Source organism: Aotus nancymaae, unplaced genomic scaffold, assembly GCF_030222135.1.
Source record: "Aotus nancymaae isolate 86718 unplaced genomic scaffold, 86718_ANA_hifiasm-v0.15.2.pri h1tg000062l, whole genome shotgun sequence".
Taxonomy (NCBI): domain Eukaryota; kingdom Metazoa; phylum Chordata; class Mammalia; order Primates; family Aotidae; genus Aotus; species Aotus nancymaae.
Window position 1 is genome coordinate 27,347,241 of NW_026988476.1, and position 27,868 is coordinate 27,375,108.

The 27,868-nt window shown below is 37.7% G+C and overlaps 1 protein-coding gene across 1 annotated transcript; it reads left to right on the forward strand.

Moving 5' to 3' along the window:
• Positions 1-3,166: 3,166 nt before the first annotated feature.
• On the forward strand, positions 3,167-27,868 carry NAA30 (N-alpha-acetyltransferase 30, NatC catalytic subunit). Its single transcript, XM_012450980.2, has 4 exons — positions 3,167-4,067; positions 8,944-9,067; positions 11,693-11,748; positions 21,289-27,868. The coding sequence occupies exons 1-4, from the start codon at positions 3,300-3,302 to the stop codon at positions 21,424-21,426; spliced, it is 1,086 nt and encodes a 361-aa protein (XP_012306403.2). The 5' UTR covers positions 3,167-3,299; the 3' UTR covers positions 21,427-27,868.

Here is a 27,868-nt window from a genome sequence, read left to right on the forward strand (position 1 = left end):
TGATTTAGAAGGCCAACATTGAAATTTTAATACTGGGATATAAAGAAATATCACTGGGGCTGAGACATTAGAATCAGTTCCCTAACTATTGAGGAGATCAGAATTTACTTTGTCATTATAAGCATTCTAGAGTACTGAATGAGAGAACAGAGTAATTCAAAAAGTTTAACAAGTTCCCTTTTATGTGTTAGATATGTGAATACAAAGTAACAGTTACTCCCTGGCCTCAAGAAGGTACTTTAACTCTTGACTTTCTGAAAATAACTTTGAAACATCTGGTCAGCTCCTCAGTCTGAGTGAGCTCATTGCCAAGTTGCAACACAGGAAGAACAGGGAGACGTGCTGCCATTCATTCACTACCACAGAGGCACACGTTTTTTTAGGAAGGGCTTACATTTCAAAGTGAATGCCTGAGAGACATTTTTCTAAGTAAAAATCACCCTTAAACATTTCGTACAGAATTATCTGGGGCCTCTTGGGTCAGTTTTTCCACCATGATTTGAACAGATAATTGTTTCATTAGCTGACCACCCGGCTTGCACTTAGAAACTTTGAAAAATATATATCTTTAAACAAGGTATCACATTTGCAAATACGGTTTTGTTTTGTGCTTTAAAAAAAAAAAAAAAAAGGCCGGGCATGGTAGCTCATGCCTGTAATCCCAGCACTTTGGGAGGCTGAGGCAGGCGGATCACAAGGTCAGGAGTTCAAGACCAGCCTGACCAACATGGTGAAAACCGGTCTCTACTAAAAATACAAAAATTAGTCGGGTATGGTGGCGAACAGCTATAATCCCAGCTACTCAGGAGGCTGAGGCAGGAAAGTCGCTTACACCCCGGAGGCGGAGGTTGCAGTGAGCTGAGATCGTGCCACTGCACTCCAGCCTGGGCAACAGAGCGAGACTCCATCTCAATAATTAATTAATTAAAAAAAACAGAAATAGGATCACACTGTACTTATACATCTCATTTGTATCCCCCCCACCTTAAGGTGTTTAGGAGGTCTTTCAATGTATCTGTAGAAAGTTATATATTCCGAAATGGCCACAGCAATATTTCTGGTCCCACATGTTCTTTGAGAATGTTGCCTCTCCCCACCAAGAGGTAGAGTCTATTTCCCCTCCCCTTGACTGGATATAATTTTGTGTCTGCCTAGATAAAATGCAGCAGAAGTGACACTACATAACTTGTTTTTTATTTTGTTGTTTGTTTTTTTGGAGAAGGAGTCTCCATGTGTTGCCCAGACTGGAGTACAGTCGGGCAGTCTTGGCTCACTGCAACCTCTGTCTCCTGGGTTCAATTGATTCTCCTGCCTCAGCCTCCTGAGTAGCTAGGACTACAGGTGTGAGCTACCACGCTCGACTAATTTTTGTATTTTTTGGTAGAGATGAGGTGTCACTGCGTTGGCCAGGCTGGTCTCGAACTCCTGGTCTCAAGTGATCCTCACGCCCTGGGCTCCCAAAACTCTGGGATTACAGGCGTAAGCCACCGCACCTGGCTAGAGATTACATGACTTCTAAGGCTAGATCATAAAGGGCAATATGCTTCTGGTTCACTTTCTCGCACGATACTCGTCGCTGGAACCCAGTCACCGGGCTGTGACGAAGTCCAAAACAATCAGTGCTAAAAGACCACCTGGAGAAGTCTACATGGACTAGAACTGCGGCTTCCAGCCTTTTGCCTGCATCAACCACCAGCAGTCAGAGTGAAGTTTTCAAATAATTTTCCTCAGCCTTGGAGTCTTCCAATTGAAGCGCTATGCATAATGGAGTAGAGAAAAGCCATCCCAGCTGTGCTCTCTCTGGATTTCAGAGCCACAGAATCTGTGAACCTAATAGTTATTTTATGTATACAGAGTTTAGACTATGGCAAAAAGTTGCAAACACGTTCCGTCATATAATTATATGCTGAAAACGTCTATCTGCGGCACACCAGACCAACTGTATAAATCAGGTTTTTAAAAACCTAATTTGCTCAGTGTGCGAGTGAGTTGCACTACCTGTCTCAGCTCAGACCTGCCGAGTCAATTGTGGACTAGAGCAGGAGTCCAGTCACAAGCTCAAGTTCTATCCCCTTTGCACTCGCTAGGCAGATCACTTGGGAGGAAGGATCAGGCCTCCTGTTTACTAGTGCTTCCCAACCTATTCGTGTCACAAGTTTAGGAATGTGCTTCTTAGCACTGGTCACTCTCTTTCACCATCTCGCTCTAACCCTTCCCCAGGTGTGCTCGCAATTGCCCAACACCTGTTAGTCACATTTGCCTCCAATTTTACTGGGCGCGAGGAGCAGAGTAAGAAGGGGGAGAAAGAGGGCTGACTCTCCTGCCTCAAAGTGGCAAGGGCCAGCTGAACTTAATTCACACTGCAAACAACCACGTTTCGACAGTCATCCCCATATTTTCACGGCTTCCTTTCCTTTAGGATCTGCTTCCCTGATTTGCTCCATTTTTAACCGCTTCTCCCCCACCCTCTTTCTCCCTAGTCGGGACAAACATTAAACGCTGTGCAGCTTTAAAAGGTATATTTAGGTAACTTGTAAATGGCTGGTTCCACAGGCCACGAACTGGCGAAATTCGCCGCAGCTCCGAGTGGGCGGTGGACTTGAAGCAGGGAGCGCCTGCCGGGTCCATCCCTCCCCGGTCCCGCGTGGCAAGTGCCGCGGGTTGAGGAGCCCCAAAGCCGAGAAGAAGGGTTTGGGAGCCTGTGACCCCAAAGCCCTCTGCAACTTCCCGGCCCCACAGCCCCACCCACTAGCACGCGGCCTTCCCCAGAGATCGCAGGAGACACCTTCGTCCCCGCCCCTCCACAGGTCACCTCCCTCCACGCCCCTCTCCCTTGGTCTGGGCAGCCGGCAGGCAGGGAAGTGTCGTAAAGCAAGGCCTAGGAAACTTTACCCGGGGTAACAGCCGAGGCGCTTTACGGCGACGGCGGCTGAGTGAGAGCCTTGGCGGCTGTGGAGGCGGCCGCAGCGGATAAGGAGGCGGCGGCGGCGGCTAAGGAAGAGGAGTGGTGGCAGCAGCGGAGGGACCGGTGCGGGGTGAGCCGCGAGGAGGGGACGGGGAGGGGCCGCGGGTGACAGGGCTGGCGGGTGGGCCCGGGCGGACGGGGACGGTGGCCGGCTGAGCAGCTGGGCGGCGCTGAAGAGCGGGGGGGGCGGCGCGGAATTGGGGGGCAGCTCCGAGAGAGACGGTTTCTGCCTTTGTTCCCCCCACCGCGGCCGCCCCCCACTCGCCGCCCCCTTTTCTCCGCGCTTGTCGGTCGGGTTTCATGGCCTCCCCTCTCGGTCTGTGTCGCTTCTAGGATGGCGGAGGTACCGCCTGGGCCTAGCAGCCTCCTCCCACCACCAGTACCTCCGGCCCCGGCGGCGGCCGAACCCCGCTGTCCCTTCCCGGCCGGGGCCGCCCTTGCTTGCTGCAGCGAGGACGAGGAGGACGACGAGGAGCACGAAGGCGGCGGCGGCAGGAGCCTGGCGGGCGGCGAGGCGGCGACGGCAGCGACCAAGGGGCATCCGTGCCTCCGCTGCCCTCAGCCGCCGCAGGAGCAGCAGCAGCTCAACGGATTGATTAGCCCCGAACTGCGGCACCTCCGGGCGGCCGCCTCCCTCAAGAGCAAGGTCCTGAGCGTAACCGAGGTGGCCGCGACCACGGCCACCCCTGACGGAGGCCCCAGAGCGACTGCAACAAAAGGAGCCGGGGTACTCTCGGGCGAGAGGTCCCCTCATTCCCTCCGTAATAATGCAAGAACTGCGGTCCCCAGCCCGGCGGAGGCAGCGGCGGCGAGCGATCCCGCGGCGGCCCGCAATGGACTGGCCGAGGGCACCGAGCAGGAGGAGGAGGACGACGAGCAGGTGCGGCTGCTGTCTTCGTCCCTGACCGCCGGCTGCAGCTTAAGAAGCCCTTCGGGCAGGGAGGTTGAGCCTGGGGAGGATCGGACGATACGATACGTCCGATATGAATCCGAGCTACAAATGCCCGATATCATGAGACTGATCACCAAAGATCTGTCCGAACCCTACTCCATTTATACCTATAGATATTTTATCCACAACTGGCCACAGCTGTGCTTCTTGGTAAGTGGATAGAATGAAAAGAGGGTGAACCCAGCAGTGATCTAGACCGTGCGGGGCTGGGAGTGAGGGCCGAGAGTGTGGCAGTGGATATCTCCTGCTGCATATATCATGGTACATTATATGACGTCAAGTGCGTGTACACATTCCTAGTTATTTAATGAAACTGTTCTGAAGGTAAGACTTCATGATTCAGGTTAACGTGATAGTAGTGTAACTGCAGCAAGCCTGTATGTTGGCTTGTTCCACTGGGGTGGGGGTCTTGTTTACATTAGATTATAATCGTGTTTAAGTGTCTTTAATTACCCACCCTCATCCTCAGACACTTCACAGTCATTTAATTTGAACATGGTTCTATTCGGATACAGGCCTTATTAGTCTCTGAATTAGAACCGTAATCAGAGAAGAGTGTATGCATAAACATGTTTTGGTGAACATGTATGTCAGCAAACTTGATGTGGCCATATTGGAGAATTAAATCTTACAAGCATTTTCAGTAATTATGGAGATTGTTTCCTTTTACTTCAACGGGACAATTAACAGTTGTAGCCAGCCTGCTTTCTGGTACTCCATTGCAGAAAGCGCTACTAACACTTCTGGTGGTTGAAAGACCCCCGAAACTTGAACAAAATACCCTTTTGTGGAATTTAGAAAACTTAAGTGTGAAATTGTTACCAATGTGATTTTTTCTTTCTTTTTTTTTTTTTGATTTAAGAAACTGTAGATGTGGCTAAACACTAGTAACACTGACTTGTGTAGAGTATAATTGACTATAATATTACACTTAAGTGAAAGACTTTTGGACAAACAGTTTTTTAAAAATTTACCTAGTATTGGCAGTACCAGTAATTTCTTCAAAATAATATTAACCAACTTCAGTCTGTATGAACCCTTTAACTTAAATGTTGACTGCAGGTGTATGCTTTGTATCATGTGCTCTTGTTTCTGTTGAATTTTACTAAAAAGATGATATGCTTTTAAGGAATATTTTATAATATGTGAAGGGAAAAGCCACCATTACTTAATGTTTTAGCATTGGCGTAGTTTCACTTAGTAATTCCCTGCAAGATATTTTCACAATACTTAATTGTTTTTTTAATTCTCTAACTTGGTAATTTGAAAATATAACCTGGGTATTGTAGATAATGGTAGTTCTATTTTCTATTTTTACTTTGCTTAAACTTCAGTACATTTGTTTAAACTGTGGGTACTATTTTATATTCTTGAAAACTGCTCTTTCAGAATTCGAAGCATCATCAGAATAGTTCTAAGACGTCTATATCAATAAGTAGGAGAAAATGATTTATAGCACTGTTATAAATGTCATATCAGATGCCACTGTAATTGCTGAAAATTGTAGATTTAATTGTAAGTTAAACCACAGAAGTAGATGATTGAGTCACGTTTTAAATTGAAGTAGATGTTTTTCTGTCCATTCCAGGAACTAGTTGTATATATGATATTTAACCAGCTTTTGAGTCCTGATATTTACCTAAGCCTCTCTCAGCTTGTCTGCCATTTTAGACTCTGGTCAACGATATTAGTAAACTTTAGTTTTTATTTTATGTAGAACCCTCCCAATTCACCAGCTGTGTGTATGTTAGCTTTTAGTAGCTCGTTTGTTTAATATTAAATTCTGAATATCAAGAAATTAAGACATGCACAAGTGGTTGACCTGTAAGATTTACTGGTGCAAGTATGAGTCAGGAGGTATTAAACAATAACAAAACAGTAGTTAAAAAACAATCAGACCATTTAGAACTGAAGCCTTTGTCTTGACATACTTTTAAATTTAAGTCTCCCATAGAAACTATTTTTTAAAAAATACAAATGCGTAAATGTATATGTTTATTTTAAACCATATCATTTTAGAACTGAAAGGGATCCTAGAAATAATCTAGCCTAACTTAGGTTTTGTTTTGTTTTGACTGAAAAAAAATTAAGGACCAAAGTGACTATTAAAATGTTTAAATCTCCAGATATTTACTGACAGGGGTAAAGCTAGAACCCAGCTCTCCTGGCCTCTCATTATGGTAACAAATAACCTGAAAAATGATGTACCCTTGATCCATTCAGTAAAGATTATGTCACAAAGTTATCTTCACAAGGGGCAGTTGCCCTTACAAACATCAATCTCAAAAGATTAGAAACCTCCAAAATGTTCATGTTTTCCATGGATAACCTGCAATGGGTCAGTGGAATATATGGGATTGAACCTTACAAAATTGCCAATACTTGATTCACTAACAAAAATGACAACTTATTATGATTCTTCCTAATTGTAAAAGATATATTTAAAAAAGTACAATACAAATGTAAGACACTTTCAGTTACCCTGTAACCACTTTATCTTTACCTCTTTTCATAGTAATCTTTTCAGTTGATACCTTTTTGAAGTTCTTAAACTTACTGTCAACAATAAACATAGTACTTGCCTTTATTTGCTCTAAATTTAACTTTTGGCTTCCTCCAGTTTTCTATTTGTAGTGTTCTAGAATTTGGTAATATCTCACTTTATGTTTTTCATAGTTTATAGACTGACAACCCTTTGGCCCTGTAGTGTTAAGTCTTAATTTTGACAGGGATTTTTCAGTTCCTGTCCTTGAAAAAAACACATATACTAGCATGAATTCTAAATGTATGTGCAGAGCTTTTATTTGGAAAAATTGACAAGCAATTTAATGATTCTTGTACCATATATTCATGAGTAGTTTATCAGGAAAAAAAAATACAGCGTTGATCTTCTTCTCTACCAATATCATCATAATGGTGTATGATATATTGGACTTTTTAGATAATGTATATAGCTTGATTTTTGCTCCTACAGATTCTGAATTAGGAAGAAATCAAGTCTTAAGAATGAACTAATATAATATTTTGTTTTCTTATTCCATGCTCAAAGGACAAAGATTTGTTTGAAATTCCTGTTCAGATTGAAAGTACTGTCCAGTTGTATTGTGTTTAATGGTTTTAATTTTTCCTCATTTGCAGGTGGTTTTATATAAGGTGTAGCTGTTCTATAGTTTATATCATCGGTCTAATATAGGTTTTCATTTCACATAAGCCTAGTTTATGAGGTCAGGCCAAATTTTTTCTGGCCCTTTTAAATATGCCATTTGGTCTGTGATTATTTTATGTATGTATATATATTTATATATATCTGTATACACACATGTATATTTGAAGTGAGTTATTTTTAAATCAGAAAGCTTTCAGAGTTGTTTAAGGCAATTTTTGTGCATACTTTAGGTCTTTATTTAAACAATTTTTTAAAAAGATTGAGAAAAAAAAATAGAAATAACAATTTCAAAGGTTTTATTGACCCAAAATAGTTTTGGAATGTGTGATAAACCAGAAATGAATTAGTGTGGGTTGTTGAATTTCACATTTCTTCAAAAGGATTCTTCCGACCTAGTTTAGGTTTGCATGAAATAGATTAGAATTATCTTGCCTAAAAGATTTCTTCACAGGTAAGGCTTTTTAATCAATTTATAGAATGACAGACTAAAAAAGTCACAAATTTATGTTAAAATATGTATTAAGTATAAATTGGACATTACTTATTTTTTTAACTCATTTCTGCTTTTTGTTGTTGAAATAGTTCTGAAAAGTTAATTTATGGAAATCTTTCTACTGACATATTATTTAAACAGTTGGAGGTTTTGCCCTATTTATATTAACCAGAAATACCCTGTTACTAGAACTTTTTTTTAAATCAGCATTGGAATTTTGAAAAACATTTTCAATGGTAACACGAGAAATCTTATGAAAATGGGGGATGATTAAGATTTAACATGTAGCTTTTAATACTCTGGAAGCTGTACATTTTTGTTAAAACAGAAAGTTCTGTAAAATTGAAGCTTTTAACATAAACCTTCGATTTTGAACTATACATATTCTGAGAGCTTTATGACAGTTATCCACAGGACTGGATATGTCAGGAGTATCCTAAAAATGAGATCATGGTATGTTTATATTAGCAAAAACCTCTTAGGTATGATCTAAGCAATACCTTATAAACAGTGCTTTTTCTGAAAATTTTTAATTTTTCTGATCAAAATCTACCATTCAGGTATAAATATGTATTATATCCAGCTTTCACTAAAATATTAAATTTATTTTTATTTTTCTCTTTTATTGAGATGGGGTCTCATTCTGTCACCTAGGCTGGAGTGCAGTGGCACGATCTCAGCTCACTGTAGCTTCTGCCTCCCTGGCTCAAGCCATCCTCCTATTTCAGGAACTACAGGTACACACCACCACACCGGCTAATTTTTGTATTTTTGGTGGAGACAGGGTTTTGCCATGTTGCCCAGGCTGGTCTCAAACCCCTGAGCTCAAGCAGTCTGCCCACCTCAGCCTCCCAAAATGCTGGGATTACAGGTATGAGCCACCATGCCTGGCCATTATTATTAAATTTAACTGAATATGTTTGAATTTATATTCTGCTGATAGGCAAGTTTTACAATATTTTATGTCCTAATGAATAGACTTTTTCTTTATAATAATTTTTTTATGTATTTGTTCTTCCAGAAACTTAGGCCTTTGTGGCAAATAACTGTGATTATAAGCACCTGTGTGTAATCTTATAAAGTACTTGAATGTTTACCTTGTGGAAATCTTGTCTTTTTGCCTTAGGCTTTAATAGTAAGCATAAAAAATTCACGTTCTAAAGAATATTGAGAAATTTTGAATAGAACATTTGAAGGAGTTATGGGATTTAGAATTTTGAAACTTCTGTGATTGCCCTCTTGCAAGCGTTTCCATTATCTCTTCCCCTGTCAAAAATGCTGATGAATGGTTGGTTGTTGTTTTCTCTGGGTAATTGTGCAGTACCTGATGGTGATGTATTCTTCCTAACTGTTTGTTTATTTTTAAGGCCATGGTAGGGGAGGAGTGTGTAGGTGCCATCGTTTGCAAGTTGGATATGCACAAAAAGATGTTCCGCAGAGGTTATATAGCCATGTTAGCCGTGGATTCCAAATACAGGAGAAATGGCATTGGTAAGAAACATACTATTTCACAGAAGGAATGCCTAAGCTACTTTCATTTTTGTGGTTTGAAACAAAAGACTTAAATGTAAATATGTAGAAATGAAAGTGAAACTAAGGGAAGAAAATTAAGGTGGTTTAAATTTTTAATTTCAAAATGGTATTTTTTAAAAGTTCTTAAGATGAAATTTTTTTCTCAATGTTTTGAGAGTTTTTCTTTTTAACAAGTAACTGATGATCAGTTTTCACCTCCAGATTTTTTTAAATCGCATTCAAAATGCTTTGCATTATACTAAGTACCACAATAAATACTGCAATTTATAATTACATTATGATGGTTCTTCATCCCACCCTTCAAGCACTTCTCTGTATTTGGGTTAAATGGACCTCAGTCAAGCCAAAATTATGGAGAAATTGTTATCATTACTTGGTGCTAGTCATCAACCATATACTGCAATTCCGGAAGGATCAGGAGACGAGAATTTATTGTTTCTTATAATTCCCAAACTTGATTCTTTGTTGGGGGTCTACTTTTCCTGACATGTTTCATTAATCTAACACTCATGATTTATAATCATTAGAGTCATCTTGGTGGTTTAAAAACACATATTTAGGCCCCTCACCCTGAGAATCCTGTTTGTCAGAGGTGGGGTTGAAGCTTTCCAAGGTGACTGTGATATAGGCATGATTAAGAACCACTCTTCTAGTCTCTAGGACTTACTGGCTGTTTGTTCACAATGGAGGATTGGGTAGACAAGCATTTGTCTAAGCATGTCAAATTTTGTAATGTACTTTAGCTAAGCATTCACAAAAAATGTTTAATACCTGTACCAGTATTTAATCATTAACAGTTTTGTCACTTTTATCTTTTTTAAAAACTATGTATGTTATTATCCAACCTAAGACTGTCTCACACAGTCCTAGGTGTCATTAGAAGTAATTATAAATAGGTTTATTTAATATGTTAGGTTTAACCAACTCTATTACAGTTTTACAGCTTTCCACTAAGATTTTTAATGAGTTGGCTTGTTTTATGGACCAAGTTTGAGCCTTTGATGCCTTAAAAAGCACTGATAAGGACTCATGATAAATTATAGCCAATTATTCAGCTAGTTTGGAGGGCAGAAACCAGTGGCTTTAGGGTTGCATCCTGGCCTTCAGACTTACTTTGTTTGGGCCATAAAATGCATGCATACTCATATGCATGGTTTGGAAATTATAAAAATTACAAAAATAAAAACTCTTTATTTTTATTTTATTTTACTATTATTTTTTGAGACGGAGTCTTGCTCTGTTACCCAGGCTGGTGTACAATAGCATGATCTCAGCCCACTGCAACCTCTGCCCCCAGATTCAAGCAATTTTTGTGACTCAGCCTCCCATACAGGTGTACACCACCATGTCCAGCTTATTTATTTTTTTGAGATGAAGTCTCGCTCTGTCGCCCAGGTTGGAGTGCAGTGGCACGATCTCAGTCACTGCAGCCTCCGCCTCCCATGTTCAAGTGATTCTCCTGCCGCAGCCTCCTGGGTAGCTGGGATTATAGGCACCCGCCACCACGCCCGGCTAATTTTTGCATTATTTTAGCAGAGACAGGGTTTCACCATGTTGGCCAGGCTGGTCTCAAACTCCCAACCTCGTGATCTGCCCGCCTTGGCCTCCCAAAGTGCTGGGATTACAGGTGTGAGCCACCGTGCCCGACCAGGTATTTTTTAGTAGAGATGGAGTTTTTGCCATGTTGGCCAGGATGGTCTTGAACTCCTGACCTCAGGTGATCCACCTGCTTCAGCTTTCCAAAATGCTGGGATTACAGGCGTGAGCCACCGTGCCTGGCCAAGATTTTGTATTTTTAATAGAGATGGGGTTTTGCCATGTTGGCGAGACTGGGATAGAACTTGGCCTCAAGTGATCTGCCTGCCTTGACTTCGCAAAGTGCTAAGATTACAGATGTGAATCACCGTGCCCAGCCTAAGAATTTTAAAATAAGATTTGTCTTCTCTTAAAATCAGATTTGGCAAATTTTTTGCCTTTTAATATACCAGATATATTTGACTCTAGGATATGTTTTGCTAGACATTTATAGACATACCACTGACATCACTGGGAGTGCCAGACTTCATGGTGTTCAGTGTAAAGTTTATAGGAACCGACCTAGGGTCTTGGGCTCACTGTGGCTAACAGCAGTTCTGATGAAGTTGTCTTGTGCCTTGTTGTCCAGGGGAGTTTGGAAGATCTTTGGTGAGATCAGCTTGGGTTATGCAGTAAGTTCTGGCCAACTCACAGGAGTTCCTGGGTTGTTCTGGCCATACCATATCTTGTGTTTTTCTTTCCCTTTCCTCCTACTTTCAAACACAATAGAACAAACTCCTGCTTGGGGCAAATAATTATGTCTGAGAAAAAGGAATATATTGGGAGATAGGTCTTTCAAGAGGAAACATACTGTTATATATAGGTTCTATTGGCTTCTCTTAGCTTCTTGCTAAAATTTATCCCATTTATTTTGAGATAATCTGTGTATCTGCATTCAGGATAGAAACCAGCATTTGACATTTCTGTGCTTATGAATATTATAATTTAGGTTATCTTTAAGAAACTGATTACATTTTTCCTTCATTAATACTCAGATCTGTATTCCAGGTACTAACTTGGTTAAGAAAGCTATATATGCCATGGTTGAGGGAGACTGTGATGAGGTGAGTCTCTATAGATGTTTTATACTTTTTATTTGGGTGTTATTCTTACTGGATATTTTTTATAAATGTTTTATAATTTACTGCAGATTTCATTGCAGTGTTACTACACAAATGCAGCCTGTGGGGAAAATTATATTCCATTTAAAAACAAATGAATTTTCGACCTAAAACAAATTGCAATATAATGGAGCTAAAATTTCTTCAAAATGTGAGGGTGGACTCTTAGGCATTTTCAGTACACAATTTTGATATTCAGAGGCTTTATCATCATTTATTTAAGGTAGCTCTTATTATAGACTCTTCTATAATTTGCTTACGTATTGGCCTGAGTTTCTAACAATGGGAAAACTATCAGTCTATATGGAGGACATTTCACACTTGAAAATAATCTTTTCAGAATTAAATAACGACAATGTTGGGCAGGAGAAGACAACCACTTTTTAAGAGTAGAGCTATCTGTTCATTAACGTAAGAGCATTTTCTCTCTTCAGCTTGTTTGCAAGGTCTGATGGCAGATACAATTTCTTTGTATCCTACCACACTGTGTTTCTACATATGGTAGGTGCTTGATAAATATTGGTGATGACTGGGAATGTTAACATTTACTGTTGCACAGGATAGAAGGGAACAAGCATAAACTACAGAAGTACAGATGTCTTTAATATAGCAGTAGTGACTAAGGAGGAGCAAAGTTGTAATTTTATGAGCAATATAAGTAGCAGTTGTCTTTATTATTAGAGGACAGATGTGCCTTAGAGAATTCTCAAAATATGTGAAATTGGGTAACTTTTTTCAAAAGGTTGACCTTAATAAGTAATTTCTTTTAGTGACTTTAAAAATGGAGTTTTTTCATACAAAATTTATACACAGTCAGCATATATGATATGTGTGCATGTGTTTTTGTTAAAATCCCTTCTGTCATTCTCACCAACTCTTCATCCATTTTTTAGAGATGAGAGTCTTGCTATGTTGCCTAGGCTGGTCTCCAGCTCCTGGCCTCAAGTCATCCTTCCACCTCAGCCTCTCAGAGTGTTGTGATTGGCGGCATGAGCTGCTGCTCATGGCCTATTGCTACTGTTAACTATTTGAAATGCATTCTCTCACTTTTTAAACACACCTATATGTGGATGTATAGTTTTAAAAACAAATGAAGTGATCCTTATTCAATAATTATTAGCAATAATAATTGCTTTTTTCTTTTAACAATACCTCATGAATACGTTTCCGGGTTAGAATGCAGAGATTTACTGTTGACTATTCTCAGGCTTCTCATTCACATTAGGCTATATTCTGACAGATGCACTCTAAGTGGTGCTTATATGAGAAGACCTACAGACATATTTGGGTAGCACAGTGAAGTCATACTGGGATTTAAAAATAGCTGATTTTACTCCAAAGACATAATTCACAGGTGTCGAAGGATCTCACATTGTTCACAGCTTTGAATATTAAAATGTAAAAGGTGCAGTAGCCAAAGTCCTTTACATGACTGGTAACTGAAATTTTGAGGAGAGAATTGGATCGGATATCTTCATGAGTATAGGTCCATGTTTGGACCATAGCCACACTGCTGGTCAGCTCATCAAAAGAAGTCAGATTTCACAAAAGTTGCTTAACAGCTTGGAGAAATCTTTGGGATAATAGATCATGTTTTGATCTTCTGCCTAGTAGAGAGATCCAGTGAACAGGGGTGTTAAGAGTAGGGAGTATTGTGTTCCTATGATTAAACCTTACCTTACTCAACTATCCTAAGTCACTACCTCTGCAGCAGGTTGTGCTTTTCCTTAACTGATCAAATATTTGAATAGTGTTGGCTTTTCATTGAAAGTTCTCAGGAGGGATAGGAAGATTTTTATTATATTGTTTTGGTCTTAAGGTTAAATTATAAATTGATATATTTTATGATAGAAAAACTTCATTTTGTCCCTAAAAATCTAATGCTGATTCATTCATTTTTCTTTTGAAACAATGAATATTACTTAATATTTAGGCTGAAATCAGGGATAGCTTTATGAACTTTTTTCTTTTGTATGATTTTAAATGGATGGTTTTTACAGTTTGAATACCTCTGTCTCTGGATAAGTAACTTTTTCTTGGTATAAAATTTTGCTTATCTGTGTCCAACATCATTCAGATGAATAATTTGCCATATGAACTCTTGTTTGCCCTTTGTAAGATCTGGTGGCTATTTAGTTTTCCTTTGTTTGTTAAAATACTTTAGTCTTTAAGACCCAATTCAAATACCAAAAACTCCCTTAAGTTTTTCATGATCCTTGTGGACAGAATCGATTGCACTTTTCTGTTATTCTTGTTACTCTTTTTGTAATATTTGTTGGACTTAATTTCACTTGCTCAGTGTCTGTGCCTTAGCAACAATGTGGGACAGAGATGCCTTCTTGTTTTTGTTGTATTCTTAGTGCTTAGTCTGACATTTGTGTGAGAGTACCTGCTTCATAAATATTTTTTGAATGATTAGTTTTGTGTTTCCAACATGATGTTTGCACCTCTCTCTCTCGTTCAAGCACTTTTAAATTTTGACTTGTATTATTGTTAACTTGTCTTTCTCTCTGAACTTTCTTTAAGCTTTCTAAAACAGCAATTGTCTTATTTTTGTTCACAATAAGATTTTTTTTTATTTTAAAAAGGCATCTTTGGGGTTAACCAAGTTGTTGAAATGCCTTTGAAATGAAAAATCTCCAAAAATACAGTGATTAATGAACAGGCAAATACTCATGTGCTTTCCCTTTCATTAAGTTAGAACAACCTTCCTTTCTTTTAAAGGGTCTAGAAATTTTGACAAATTATCTGAAAATCTATGAAAGACATTTGAGAAGGGTTTTAAATTACAATTTGTACTACTTAGATTATTCTGCTATTTTAAAAATTCTTACAAAGATAGAGATTTTAAAATCTGTGAACCTTTTAATAGAGATACATTTGGCCAGGCACAGTGGCTCACGTCTGTAATCCCAGCACTTTGGGAGACCAAGGATGGTGGATCACTTGAGGTCAGGAGTTCGAGACCATCCTGGTCAACTTGGTGAAACCTCATCTCTTACTAAAAATACAAAAATTAGCTGGGCATGGTGGCACATGCCTGTAGTCCCAGCTACTCGTGAGTCTGAGGGAGGAGAATCACTTGAACCCGGGAGGCGGAGGTTGCAGTGAGCCAAGATTGTGCCACTGCACTCCAGCCTAAGAGACAGAGTGAGACTCTGTCTCAAAAAAAAAGATACATTTGGAAATCTCTAAAACCTTACTGAACTCTCTGGCTCCCCTACTCCCCGCACAAAAAAAAAAAAAAAAAAAATATATATATATATATACACACACACACACACACACACACACACACACACATACACACACACATTTGGCAATCTCTGTGAAACCTTACTGTGCACATCAAACAATTTTTACTTTCTGTTCTGTTTACAGAATTTGTGACCTTGAGGTCAAGTTTATATTGCTTTTTGTTGCTATTAGTCATTTTATGTTCAGAGAATATTCAGCCAGAGTTATTAGTAGTCACAGAATCTAAAGGTAGATAATGTTTTTCTCTAAATAATGCTGCACTGTTCCTAGTCTAATTATGTTTTCATTTTGTCTTACTGTGATTTTCCCAACTTTTCATATCGGAATTAGACATATGTTAAAACAGCATAGCTAAAATTTTTTTCATTTTCTGTATATTTCGAGCTGACTAAAAAATTATAGCATCAAAACAAGAAACAAGTGGATTTGTTAATTCATGAATAAGAAATACATTATCAGTATGCTGATCTGGCTTAAATTTGTTTACACTCCCTACATGCTCTAGCTGCCAGACGTGTATTGGCTAGGACAGGTATCTCAGGCTCATGTTTCATAATAGAAAAAAGGATAAGATAAATATGTAGAGAATGAATGAGTTTTCTATGATGTAGATTTTAAAATAGGATCTGTGTACCTAAAATCAACCTAGTTGGTGGCTATTTACATTTATGTACTTTTTTCCTGAAGTAAATAAATTAGAATATGGACAGGTGATTGATCAGTATGATGAATTATGCCTTGATTTTTCAAGCCACCAATATCCTTAAAATCTTCATCTCTGAAAACTTCAAGGTTTTTTGTTTAAAAGAGTTTTAGGCTGGGCACGGTGGCTCATGCCTGTAATCTCAGCATTTTGGGAGGCTAAGGTGGGCGGATCACGAGGTCAGGAGTTCCAGACCGGCCTGGCCAACATGGTGAAACCCCGTCTGTACTAAAAATACAAAAATTAGCCTGGGGTGGTGGTGCACGCCTGTAATTCCAGGTACTGGGGAGGCTGAGGTAGGAGAATCGCTTGAACCCAGAAGGTGGAGGTTGCAGTGAGCTGAGATCACACGCTGCACTCCAGCCTGGGCGACAGAACAAGACTCCGTCTCACAAAAAAAAGAAAAAAAAAGAAAAAGAAAAAGAGTGTTTAGGTCTGATTACTGTGATATGAATAGTCAGACATAACTGATCAGAATACAGTGGAATTAGAATTTCTTAATGGAATTTAAGTGTGTAGTGCCTTAAAATATTTTTAGTTGAAAATCGTGTCAGTTAATTTTTGCTTATTTACATTAAAGACATTTTTCCCATTGTAAAACCATAATAAACATCACAGAAAACTTGGGAAACAGAAGAAGAAAGTTCACCACCTACCTTTCTAGAGCATTGTATTAGTTCGTTTTCACGTTGCTGATAAAGACATACCTGAGACTGGGCAGTTTACAAAAGAAAGAGTACCAGATTGGATTTACAGTTCCACATGGCTGGGGAAGCCTCATAATCATGGTGGAAGGCAAGTAGGAGCAAGTCACATCCTATGTGGGCAAAGAGAAGAGAGCTTGTGCAGGGGACGAGAAGGCAAAGAGAAGAGAGCTTGTGCAGGGGAAGTCCTCTTTTTAAAACCATCAGATCTCTTGAGACTTATTCACTATCATGAGAACAGGATGGGAATGAGTTGCCCCCAAAATTCAGTTACCTCCCACTGGGTCCCTCCCACAGCACATGGGAATTCAAGATGAGATTTGGTTAGGGACACAGCCAAACCATATCACACATCCGATTTGGTGTTTTCTTTCTATTCTTTTTTTGATGGGTACGTTTATTTTTACCAGTTTCTTCTGTAAATAGTATGCTGTGTGACTTGTTGCAGACTGTTCACAATCTGCTATTCAACCCAAGACTTTACCTACAACCTGATTTATTTGACCTACCTAATGCTACTTATTTCTAGCAATATAAAAGTAATGCAAAAGACATTTTGGTAAATTTTAGACAGGTAATGTAGTAGCCAACTGTATTTTGTACAATTAAAAGGATAAAATAGATCACATTAGCACTAATGACTAAATCAGATTATTAGGAGCCAAGGACATCTAAGTTATTTTTTGAAATAACTTATATTTTTCTAAGTTAGAAAAGTCTAACTTAGAAAAGGTACAGTCATTCGTTTCCCCCCTTGATGTAAAAGATTACTTTTTAGCTTTTTAATTAGCCTTATTTATGTTTATTATGTATTTACTAATTAAGTATATATATAAAAACATTTTTAGTTTCACTGGAAACATTGTGCTGTGTGATAGAGGCTGCAAGGTAAAGAACAGAATACAGTGGGGTTAATTAAACTGTAAGGATTTTGGGTGAGTAGTCTGGCCTAATAGAACTGAGTATGAGAAGCCTGGTTTCCATATTTATCTTCTGTTACTTGGCAGTTGTGTGATTGTAGGAAAGACATTTAACCTTTCCTGGTCTTTCTCTTTGTCTATGCAACATGATGTTAATTCTGATCTTAAAGAGATGTTGTGAAGAGCAGTACTGTTGTTCATTCAGCAAATAGCAGTGAAGGGCTTCTAGGTGCCAGACAAATGCCAGCACTAACGTTCTAGCAGTGAACAAACCTGCCCTCCAGGAGCTTCCAGCATCCAGTATTTAAAAATACTATCTTAAACAGTAATGTTTTGTAATGGTTTGGCTTATCCTGATAATGGTTTCTTACTATTGCTAAGAGGGACAGTAGAATTTCACTGTAATTTTTTTTCTCTGTTAAGTAGAATTCAACTCTGTCAAGTTTCTTTAGGATGAAAATAACCTAATTATCTTTTGCCTTCTTGTTTAATACTCATGCAATGTGGATTTAAACAGTAGTTTTATGCTGAATTTCTAATATAAATCCAGATTTTCTTTTAATACGTCTATAAGAATTTAATTAAATTAGTTAATTTTAGTTAATTTATCCTGGCATTTTTCTGTTGTGTCAAATAATTTTCTAAAGAATCTCTTTGTTTAGAACATATGAGTTCCAGACGAATCTTTACATTTTAACTAGGTTAGACCTTTGTGTAATTTTTTTTCTACGTAATTGAGCATTGTTTTATTAATCTGTTAGGATGCAAACAAACTTGAATTCAGTTTTTAACCATACCTCAAGTGTGTATTTGTGTAGTGGTGGTAGCCTCAGATGTATTTGGAATATTTTGGATCGCAAAATATTAATGATGGTGGACTTAGAATCCCTTTCATCTTGTCTTAAGTAGGTTGGATGTTCCAGTTGCTACTTTGCTTTACTTTGGGAAATAATCAAGGGGGGGGTACAGTCGAGTAGTTACTATTAAACTTTAGTTCATAATTGGACTCTGTTCTGTCCTTGCTCTACTGGTGGCTTTGAGTTTTATTCATCTGTAAAATGGATAACCACATTGATTTAATAGGGTTGTTGTGAAAATAAAGCTGTATAATACATGCAGAATGCTTTACATTGCGCATAGTACAGCTCCAATAAATATTAGCTGTTATATTTTGAAATTGTCACTCTTTATTTCTCTGAAATCAGTTCCAAGTTTTGAGTTGTGACTTTAGTATTTCTCATATTAAATTGCTTTGATTTAACATTTTAAGTATAATTAGGTGCTGGACCTAATAACAGAATTGCAGGAATTACCCAAGAGAATTGTTAAAAACTGAAAACTTGTATTGACCAGACTGTGGTGTTACCGACTGTAGTATGACATACATTACTAGAAATCGAATTTTGTGTGTGTGTGTATTTTGTTTTTTGAGACAGTCTCACTCTATTACCAGGCTAGAGTGTAGTGGTGCAATCACGGCTCACTGCAGCCTCAACCCCCTGGGCTCCAGTGATTCTCCCACCTCTACCCCCACCAAGTAGCTGAGACTATAGGCACACACCACCATGCCTGGCTAATTTTAAATTTTTTGTAGGAATAGGTTTTTACCATGTTGCCTAGGCTGGTCTCAAACTCCTGGGCTCAAGTGATCCGCCTTGGCCTCCCGAAGTGCTGGAATTATAGACATGACATGAGCCTCTGTACCTGGCCAAATTGTGTTTTTTTAAGGGCAGAGATAAACTGACTTATCCTAAACCAGTTTGTTTACTGCACAACTTTTATTTTAGTTTTTCTTAGGAGCATATTTACTTGCTTGATCCTGAACTATTAATTACTTCATTTTAGATCTTTTAAAGGTTTAGATTTAGCATTGGTCCCTGCTGTTGGGCTTACCAGCTTAGAGAGATGACATACCACTCATCAAATGTTGAATAAGAATGTGTCATAGGAAGAGTGCAGAGTGCTGTTGGGTAATATATAAAGAAATGGACACTGTATCTAATCCGGAAGTGACAAGCTAGGGCCAAAAGATAGGAGGATAGAAAGAGCATTCTTCCAGACAGAAAACAGTTTATTTGAATGGTCTAAGGTGGGAAAGATCATAGTGGGTTCCAGAAACTGAAAATTCCATGTTGAGCATGGAAAGCAAGAAGAGAGAGCCCTAAAGCACAGCTGAAGATGCAGATAGAGGCCAATTTATTGATGGACCTTTTATGTCTCTTGATATTATTTTTAGATGTGGACTTTCTCTTGAGGACAAAAGGGAATCAATAAACAGTTTTAAGTAGGAAATTAAGAGCATCACCCTAACTTTTTATTTACAGAGAAAGGGAGACCTCTTGAGTTAGGAGGCTCTTGTAATTGTGAGAGTTGATGGCAGCTTGGACTGTGATAGTATTGAGCATAGAAAGAAGAGGACCAGTTTGAGAGAGATTTAAGAGGGAGAAATAACAGTATTCAGTGCTTGGATGCATATAGGTGGTTGGAGAGGAACAAATTTCAAAGGTGACTCCTGGGTTTCAGGTTTGAGGCATTGGTATGGTGGGATGGTGATCCCATTTACTGAGATATGGGAATTTTGGAGGAAGAGCAGATTATGAGTTCAATTTTGGCTATAAGTTGAGGTACTTTCTTTTCTCTATTATTTGCATCTCTTTGCATTCTTGTCAGACTTTTTGATAGCTTAAGAAAGAACAGGAAGAGACTCATGCTTCATTTGGGCCTTTGTTTAATTATACTTTGCCATTTTCACCCCACTCCAAACACTTAAGGGTTATAACACTCCCAACAGTAACTGTGGCTCACTGTGTTGATAGTTCTCGATGAAATAGGTTGAGAATCAATAGAAAAGGCAAATAGAACTATGTGTGTAAAAGTTGGGAAGATGGGGTAGAGGGTGTTACAGAGGGAGGTAAAACTAAAATCACAGTTTTCAAAAATATCAATTATTCATTGTTTTCAGGGCCACTGACTCAGTAATAGTTCAGAAGGCACAAATGAAAGTTAATACTGTATGTTCCTCTTGAGCTTTGCTATTTAGACCAGTGGTTCTTGAAATATGGTCCCTTGACCAGCAGCAACATCATCTGGCAATTTAAAAATGTTAAAAATGCAGATTCTTGTGTCCCACTCCAAAACTATTCATAAACTCTGTTTTAACAGGCCCTTCAGGTGATTATGACACACTCTAGCATTTTGAATACCTCTTGTCTGGATTTAGCAGACTTTCTTGGTAAAAGGCCCAATAGTAATTATTTTAGGCTTTGTGGACCATAGGTCTTTGTGGCAACTACTCAGCTCTGCCCTTGTATTGAGAAAGCCGCCACAGACATCATGTAAACAAATAAACATGGCTGTTTGACTAAAATTTTATTTACAAACAGACAGCAGGCACGTTTGGCCCAAAGTCTATAGTTTGCAGACTCTGGTCTAGACTCCAGACAAATAGGGTAGTTATTGCCAGGATAAATGACATGTTAATGAAAATACAGAAGTTGGAAGTCAATCTGAGTAGCTTACTATAATAATATAGTTTATTATTTTAAGGAAATAAACCAGTACTTTTTTTTTGATTGTTGATTTTTAAAATTTTCATCTTTAGTTATTTTACCTTTCCCCACCGGGAAATAATTAATCTTTGTTTTAGTATAAAACATACTCTCATTGCTAAAAATTTCAAACATCACAAAAATCAGGACAGAAGATAAATTTCCATTGATCCTCCAAGCCCTTGACCCAAATATAGCAATTTTGATGACTGTTTTTGAGTTCTTTCTGTATATTACTGTTTTCACTATCAATTTTTTAAATAATGTGTGATTTTTAAAAAATTGTTTACTTGGTAGGTGATTTTTTAAATTATGTAATTATAACTTAGTTTTTTCTCATTTCTTTGAAGGTTGTTTTGGAAACCGAAATAACAAATAAGTCTGCTTTGAAACTTTATGAGAATCTTGGTTTTGTTCGAGATAAGAGGCTGTTCAGATACTATTTAAATGGAGTTGATGCACTGCGACTTAAACTGTGGCTGCGTTGAGAAACTGACATCAAGGAACAACTTTCAACCACACAGAGTCGACCTTTGCATGCAATGCAATTTGTACAGAATTGCTTTGCAGGTGGATTTAGTAATTTCCATACAGCTCTTACCTGTCAGTGTCTCATTGAGTGTCGCACAATATTTGTTGCACTTTGGCGTGGCGCATTTGTTCTGAATTAAAAGATTGTTTTAAACTTCAGGAGTTCTTTTGATACCAACAAGATGTGCCAGTTGATAGCCAAGATTTATGTGTTCATTTGCAAAGTCTGCTGACAATGTTATTTACACAGTGATCATTTTATCACAGAACCAGTAAGTGGAACATAATTTTTGTTCCTTACAAAAGCCGATGTGGATTGTAAAAGTCTCTAAGAATACTAACATTTCACACAAAACCTGCCCTAGTTTTCTGAAGGCGGTGAGGGAAATGCTTCAGTTTTAGGTTTTATTTTTTCAATATTAAATTTTCCATTCTTGAATATTGGTACCTCAGTGATTAGTGAATGAAAAAAATGTAGGGTGGGGTATGTCTTACAATGAGTAAAGGTAACAATTAAATTTTGTCTGCCAGTGCCTGTGTAGATAAGTATATTTGTCTTCATCTCTAGTTTTTGAATGCATGCTATCTTTTCCTTTTCTTCAAGGCCTTTGCAAGCAAACTTTTGTTTTTATTTAAATTCTAAATTTGATAATAAATTATTTCAGATTTTTATAATTTGGATACTTTTTTTCAGGTGAATAACAGAATGGTTTACGTTAGAAGTCCCTTTTTCCTTATAGTAACAAGTTGAATCTACTTGTAAAATTGAGAAATGGCTCAAAAGAGATGAAAAAAGTTGATGGAGCCGGGAATTGCTGGGTTTTAGATGCACTTTTTCTTTTGAGAGTAAGGGAAGTTTTGGAAAAGAATAGAAAATTATGTAAATTAGTATGATTTTATTTAATCAGAATTAGTGCTACGCTGTGAAGAACAGCTTTTACAAAGTAGCTGAATTTGTTTTTCCCACTTGATTTGGATTTACATCACTTTCATTTCTTAAACTGCTTCACTTTAGGTTCTTGGTCTTGGACGTAAATTTCAAGGTGTATTGTATCCATTTTAAGCTGCTTTATTTTATTTTCACTTGTATGAGCAAATTCTTGGGGGAGCTTTGCTTTTCTTCTGCCAGAAAAACAAAAGGGGGAAATGAAAATCTTTTTTTGGAATGAGTTCTATGGGTTTTCTTAACAATCATCGTGTTTATTAGTTACATTGTGTTTCGGCCAATCAGTGCAGTGTAACAAATTTTAAAGTTAATTGCTTTCAATTGAGTCATTAAACCTGTGATAGATGATTTATTTAACTGGAAAACCTAAGCACCCATAAGAAAAAAGATTCTCTGTGGAAAATGTTTGTAGGAAACTTGTTGTTGTTTTCATTTGAATATGCTGTATGTCTGCTCCAGGATTTGGTTTGGAATATATTTTGTGGCTCTAATTACTGTATTTTTAAAAGCCCTACCTCCATTATAACAGTTGGTAAAGGCCCCTTTACAGGAAAGTTAGTTGCTTTTTTTTTTTTTTTTTTTTTAATTAAGGAAAGCTGCTCTCTGCTCAGTATAGTGTTTTGAAAGTGAACATGGTAACAAATACTTTAAAAATAAAGATACACAATTTATATTTGAAAATAACTTTCTGCTGGTGGGATTATTTATAGTTCCTTATTTTTAAAGACAACTTTTTCCATTTTATATTGCTTTTGAAAGTTTAATGGGCAGAATACTGGTTATAATAAAAATATGGTAACCAGACAGTACTCAGCTTTTCAGTATGTTTTTGGTCAGACTTCATTTAGGCATTAGCATTTAGAAGAATACCAACCACAGTGATGCTTCTGTCATTTAATATGAAGGAAATTGAACTAAAACGTGTTTATGTCATCAACTTTTATTTCACTCCTTTATATTGGACTTGCTGGTTGATATGTAATGGTTGATGAAAACATATTTGCTTGAATCACTAATGGGGACGGTTGTAAAGTAGATAGATGGTAGGTCATTGGCTCAACTATTTTTGTGTTTTGCGAGATTGTCAATGAAACTATCATACTGATCTTTTCCTCCAAAATTGCCAAATTGACTGAACTGATGAGGTGTTTGTAACATTACATTAACTGTGTGACTAGAAAGGCAGATGGTTGCCATATTTGGTGTATGTTGAATGTCACTGTATGCCTTATGTCTTTAATTGGGTATGCAAAAATTTTTTTACTTAAGTAATAAAATTTTTAACCTCTAGCATGATAACCCAGCACCAACACTGAAAGACTACATTTAGGTTGAAATAGCATCAAACATTAATTGACTTTTTGATAAGAGCCTCTTATTTTTCTTATATAAGCTTAAAACAGTTCTGTTTGAAATTGACAGCATGGGTTCACTTGGCTAAAACTGAGCAAAATTGGTGCAACTTTCTTTTAATGGGGTGCTGCCTCTTTAGGACTGACTGTACTATCCACTGACACTGGTTTGGCAGTTGGTACTGCTGAACATTTTTATACATGCTACCATGAAGCTATATATGTTAGTATTGAAGAAGCTAACGGGTATACTATCATTTTTGATGTGTGGGCTCATTATAATTTCCTGTACATTGGGATGAAACTACTTTAGCAAAGTCCACAGATCAGAAACCAGACAGTAGTTTTTGAAGTTGAAACCAGCAAAATAAGAAAAAATTACTATTAAAAAATTGATTTGAATATTTTCTGCCTCCTTCCCAGATTGCTCGACAAATCTATGTAAAGGAATTTGTTTTTCATGTTTTAACTTTACCTTGCCCTGTGTTATGGTACTGGCTGACATGTCTAAGACTGGATGTGTATATTTATTATGGTGTCTAAAAATCATGAAGTTCATCACTTTTCAGGAGTATAGATAAAATCAAATTGGTAGTGCATCAGAGTTACTTTTGAGTGCACCATGACATCACTAAAATGAGTGCTGTAATGTCACAGGGCTTTCAGGTTTGTAAAAACATAACCATAAATTATATTGACGTCAGATATGAGTTGAGTATCTATAAAATATCACGTGTATCTCAAAATATTGGACTGCTGTTTGACTGGATATTGCTGCATAATTTTCTTCTATTGTCCCATATCCTTTTGGAGAGAGAGATTTAATGGGATTTGAAATGTGCAAGCTGTCTAAATAAGATGCAGTCAAATAAAGTATGGTTAAGTTGTGTTTGCATTTTTCTTTTAGATATAGCTGTGTGCATTTTATGATTGGGTTGTTTTGCTTTTACCTACTGAGAAAAACAGCAACAAGCAATATATTCTGTTTCCCACTTCGTGCCTCTCATCTAAGAGTTACATGGAAGAAGTATTACATAATTGTCATCACTGTTTTGTGTTGTGACAGATGTGAAAATAACAACATGAACTTGATTTTCCTGGAAGTATTCAGTCAGTCAACTCATATGTCAGATATCAGTGCATTTTCTGTGTGTTCAGTCAAAAGTTTATTTTTTTAGTCTGTTTCATAGCAGTTTATTTCTAAGACAGTTTTTATTTTAATTTACTTTGTCTGTACACCGCCACTCTCTGTAATGTTCTCCCCCCAACCCTGCCCTTGGTAAGACAGCAAAGTAAAATAGAGCAATATCTAAAGAGCCTTTTGCCCCAGTCTTGTGAGGAGCTTCAAATAGTTGTGAATGCTTCTATATGTCAAGATTTTTGGATTTAGATGATCTGTTTTAATCATTTAACTGCTAAATTACTTTTATTACTTATATCATGCATGCCAAATCTTTACATTATTTATAGTAATGCTGTATAAGTATCTGAGTTTGTTTTATTTGGGCCTTATCTGGAACTCTAAATGCCTTGTAAATTCAGTCTAAAGTTTAAATAAGGACCAGAAGGTTGATACCAGTGTTTTCACACCTGTGAACATAGATCAGTATTAACCTGTAGCCCAGAGGCATTATGATATTTATTTTTTGAGACAGAGTCTCACTCTGTCACCTGGCTGGAGTGCAGTGGCACAATCTTGGCTCACTGCAAACTCTGCCCCCTGGGTTCAAGCAATTCTTGTGCCTCAGCCTCCCGAGTAGCTTGGGACTACAGGCACATGCCGCCACACCCAGCTAATTTCTTGTATTCTTAGTAGAGACAGAGTTTCAACATGTTGGCCATGCTGGTTTCGAACTCCTGATCTCAAGTGATTTGCCTGCTTCAGCCTCCTAAAGTGTTGGGATTACAGGCATGAGCCACCACACCCAGCCCATGATACTCTTTTTATAAGCAACTTTTAAAAGTAATTTAAAAAATCTCCTAAGCACATAGCACAGCTGTTCTTTCTTCAGAGCACTGCTGTCCAGTCACACTTGATTTGAGGATAGATATGCCCTCTTTTTGCCCCCTAATACGGTAGTTATTAGTCACATATAGCTACTGAGACCCTGAAGTATGGCTGGGATGATTGAGCTGAATTTGTAATTTTAATTAATCGAAGTTAGCCAAATGTGGCTTGTGGCTAGTGTAATGGACAGCAGAGCTTTAGATACTTTAAGCAATAATAACAGGAAGGGAGTGTTTGTATTGGTTGAAATATAAAATGGAAGGATCACAATTAGGCCAGGTGTGGCGCCTGTTATCACAGCATTTTGGGAGGCTGAGAGGAGTTTGAGACCAGGCAGGACAACATGGCAAGATTGTCTCTGGAAAGTCTTTTAAAATATTACAAAAATTACCTCTGAGCAAGAGTATAGCTGAACTGTTTGTATTGATGACGTATTTTATTAATACAGGGTCTGACCATTCTCCACTGCACACCAACCACTGCCCTCGTTATGTAGCCTTTCTGAGAAAAGCAGCCCTTTCAGTTTTCATTGTTGGAAGTTCCTTGGGTCACAGAGATGCACAGACTCAGTGCCAAAAGTTGTTTCTGATGAGACTTATATTTTTAGCCTTAAAATATTTGTATAGTTGACCCTAATAATTTCTCATTGTAGATGAATTTGAAATCATTTCACTTCTAAGTGAGATTTGTCATCTCATGAGTGGTCAAATTGGAACATGGAGGTCTATCATATTTATAATTACTTTTTAAACCTCCAAGATCCACTTACGGGGATGAGGCCAAAGGTAAATGTTACTTCTAGAAGAACCAGATTAATTTTGCTGTCTTCCTTTCTGAGAAAAGCAGCCCTTTCAGTTTTCATTGTTGGTAGTTCCTTGGGTTGCAGAGATGCACAGACTCCAGGTAACCATGGTGGTTACCCTTGACCCTCGCTGGTCATCTGGTAAGTGTAATTCATCAGAAGAGCAGAAATAGGGATAGTAAACACCTGGACACAAAAACAGTGCCTGGCTTGGTACAACCTGTTAACACTGTTGAGGAAAGAGCTCAAAACATGCATTACATTGGGAGCAAGTCAATATTTCTATGAAACAGACCTAGAAATGACCACTGAAGTGCCAAATTTATCTTCTAATACTGCTATTTAAACTATGCAATATGGGGGTTATAATGAAATAGTTTTAGTCTAGTTATATAAGGTTTTTATAATGCTAAGAAATAAGCTTATTTTTAGTTATGGATTTTTATGACTACCTCTGCTATATGAATATCTTAATTTTCTAATACCTCAGTTTCATGAGAACTGTATGTACATTTTTGTAAATTAATTTACCATATGCTAGGAAAAGGACTTGCTTTTAAAGAAATTGTGTAAAGACATTTGTTACTGGATGTGTTACATAGTAAATCAATTTGAAATATCTTAAAAACGTTTATAAGACTTTTCTGGTCTCCTTGACCAAGGGTTTTAGTAAAAATATTTGGTGAGATTTGTATTCCAGAAAGTGTGTGCCGTCACTTGTTCATTTACAACTGCAAAGATTTGTATGTCCTATGTTTTCCTTTCATGCCAAAGAAACCCTTTTTAAAAGCCAGCAGGTTGCACAAACCAAAACCAAAGTATTTTGCCCCTTAAATAGGCATTTCAAGAAGTTTTATTTCCTGGGATTTAAATATTGTGTAGAGGGAAAGCTAGTTGTACTAATTTGTAAAAATGCATGTATTTTTAGGAATGCACTGATTGCATTAAGGGGAGTATTGACATTTTTAAGGAACTGTGTTGCATTGAAATCCACAGTTGTATGCGTGAAACTTCTAAAAGTTTAAGATATAAAGTAATTGCTAAAATTTGTGAACTACTCAGAGGATTCAATGACCTGACATGTAGGGGATTGATCACTGTGATGTTTAGGCCAAGATTTCTCATGATTGTATATGGTTATTGCTAATTTTTAAGGGGCTGAACCTGCTGCCTTTATACTTTGACACTTCTTTCCCTCCCTCCAAATTGTGGCTGTAAACAGTGACTCTGCACAGTCAGCGTTATACTTGATTTTTTTGTGAATGCAAATAAAATAAAATTTGTAAGTCCA

Bases quoted from the DNA above. Each gene is read 5' to 3' on its own strand.
- NAA30 (XM_012450980.2), top strand. From the start codon at position 3,300: ATGGCGGAGGTACCGCCTGGGCCTAGCAGCCTCCTCCCACCACCAGTA. The intron at 4,068-8,943 runs GTAAGTGGATAG...TTTATTTTTAAG, and splicing joins GGCCACAGCTGTGCTTCTTG to GCCATGGTAGGGGAGGAGTG. The intron at 9,068-11,692 runs GTAAGAAACATA...TCTGTATTCCAG, and splicing joins ATACAGGAGAAATGGCATTG to GTACTAACTTGGTTAAGAAA.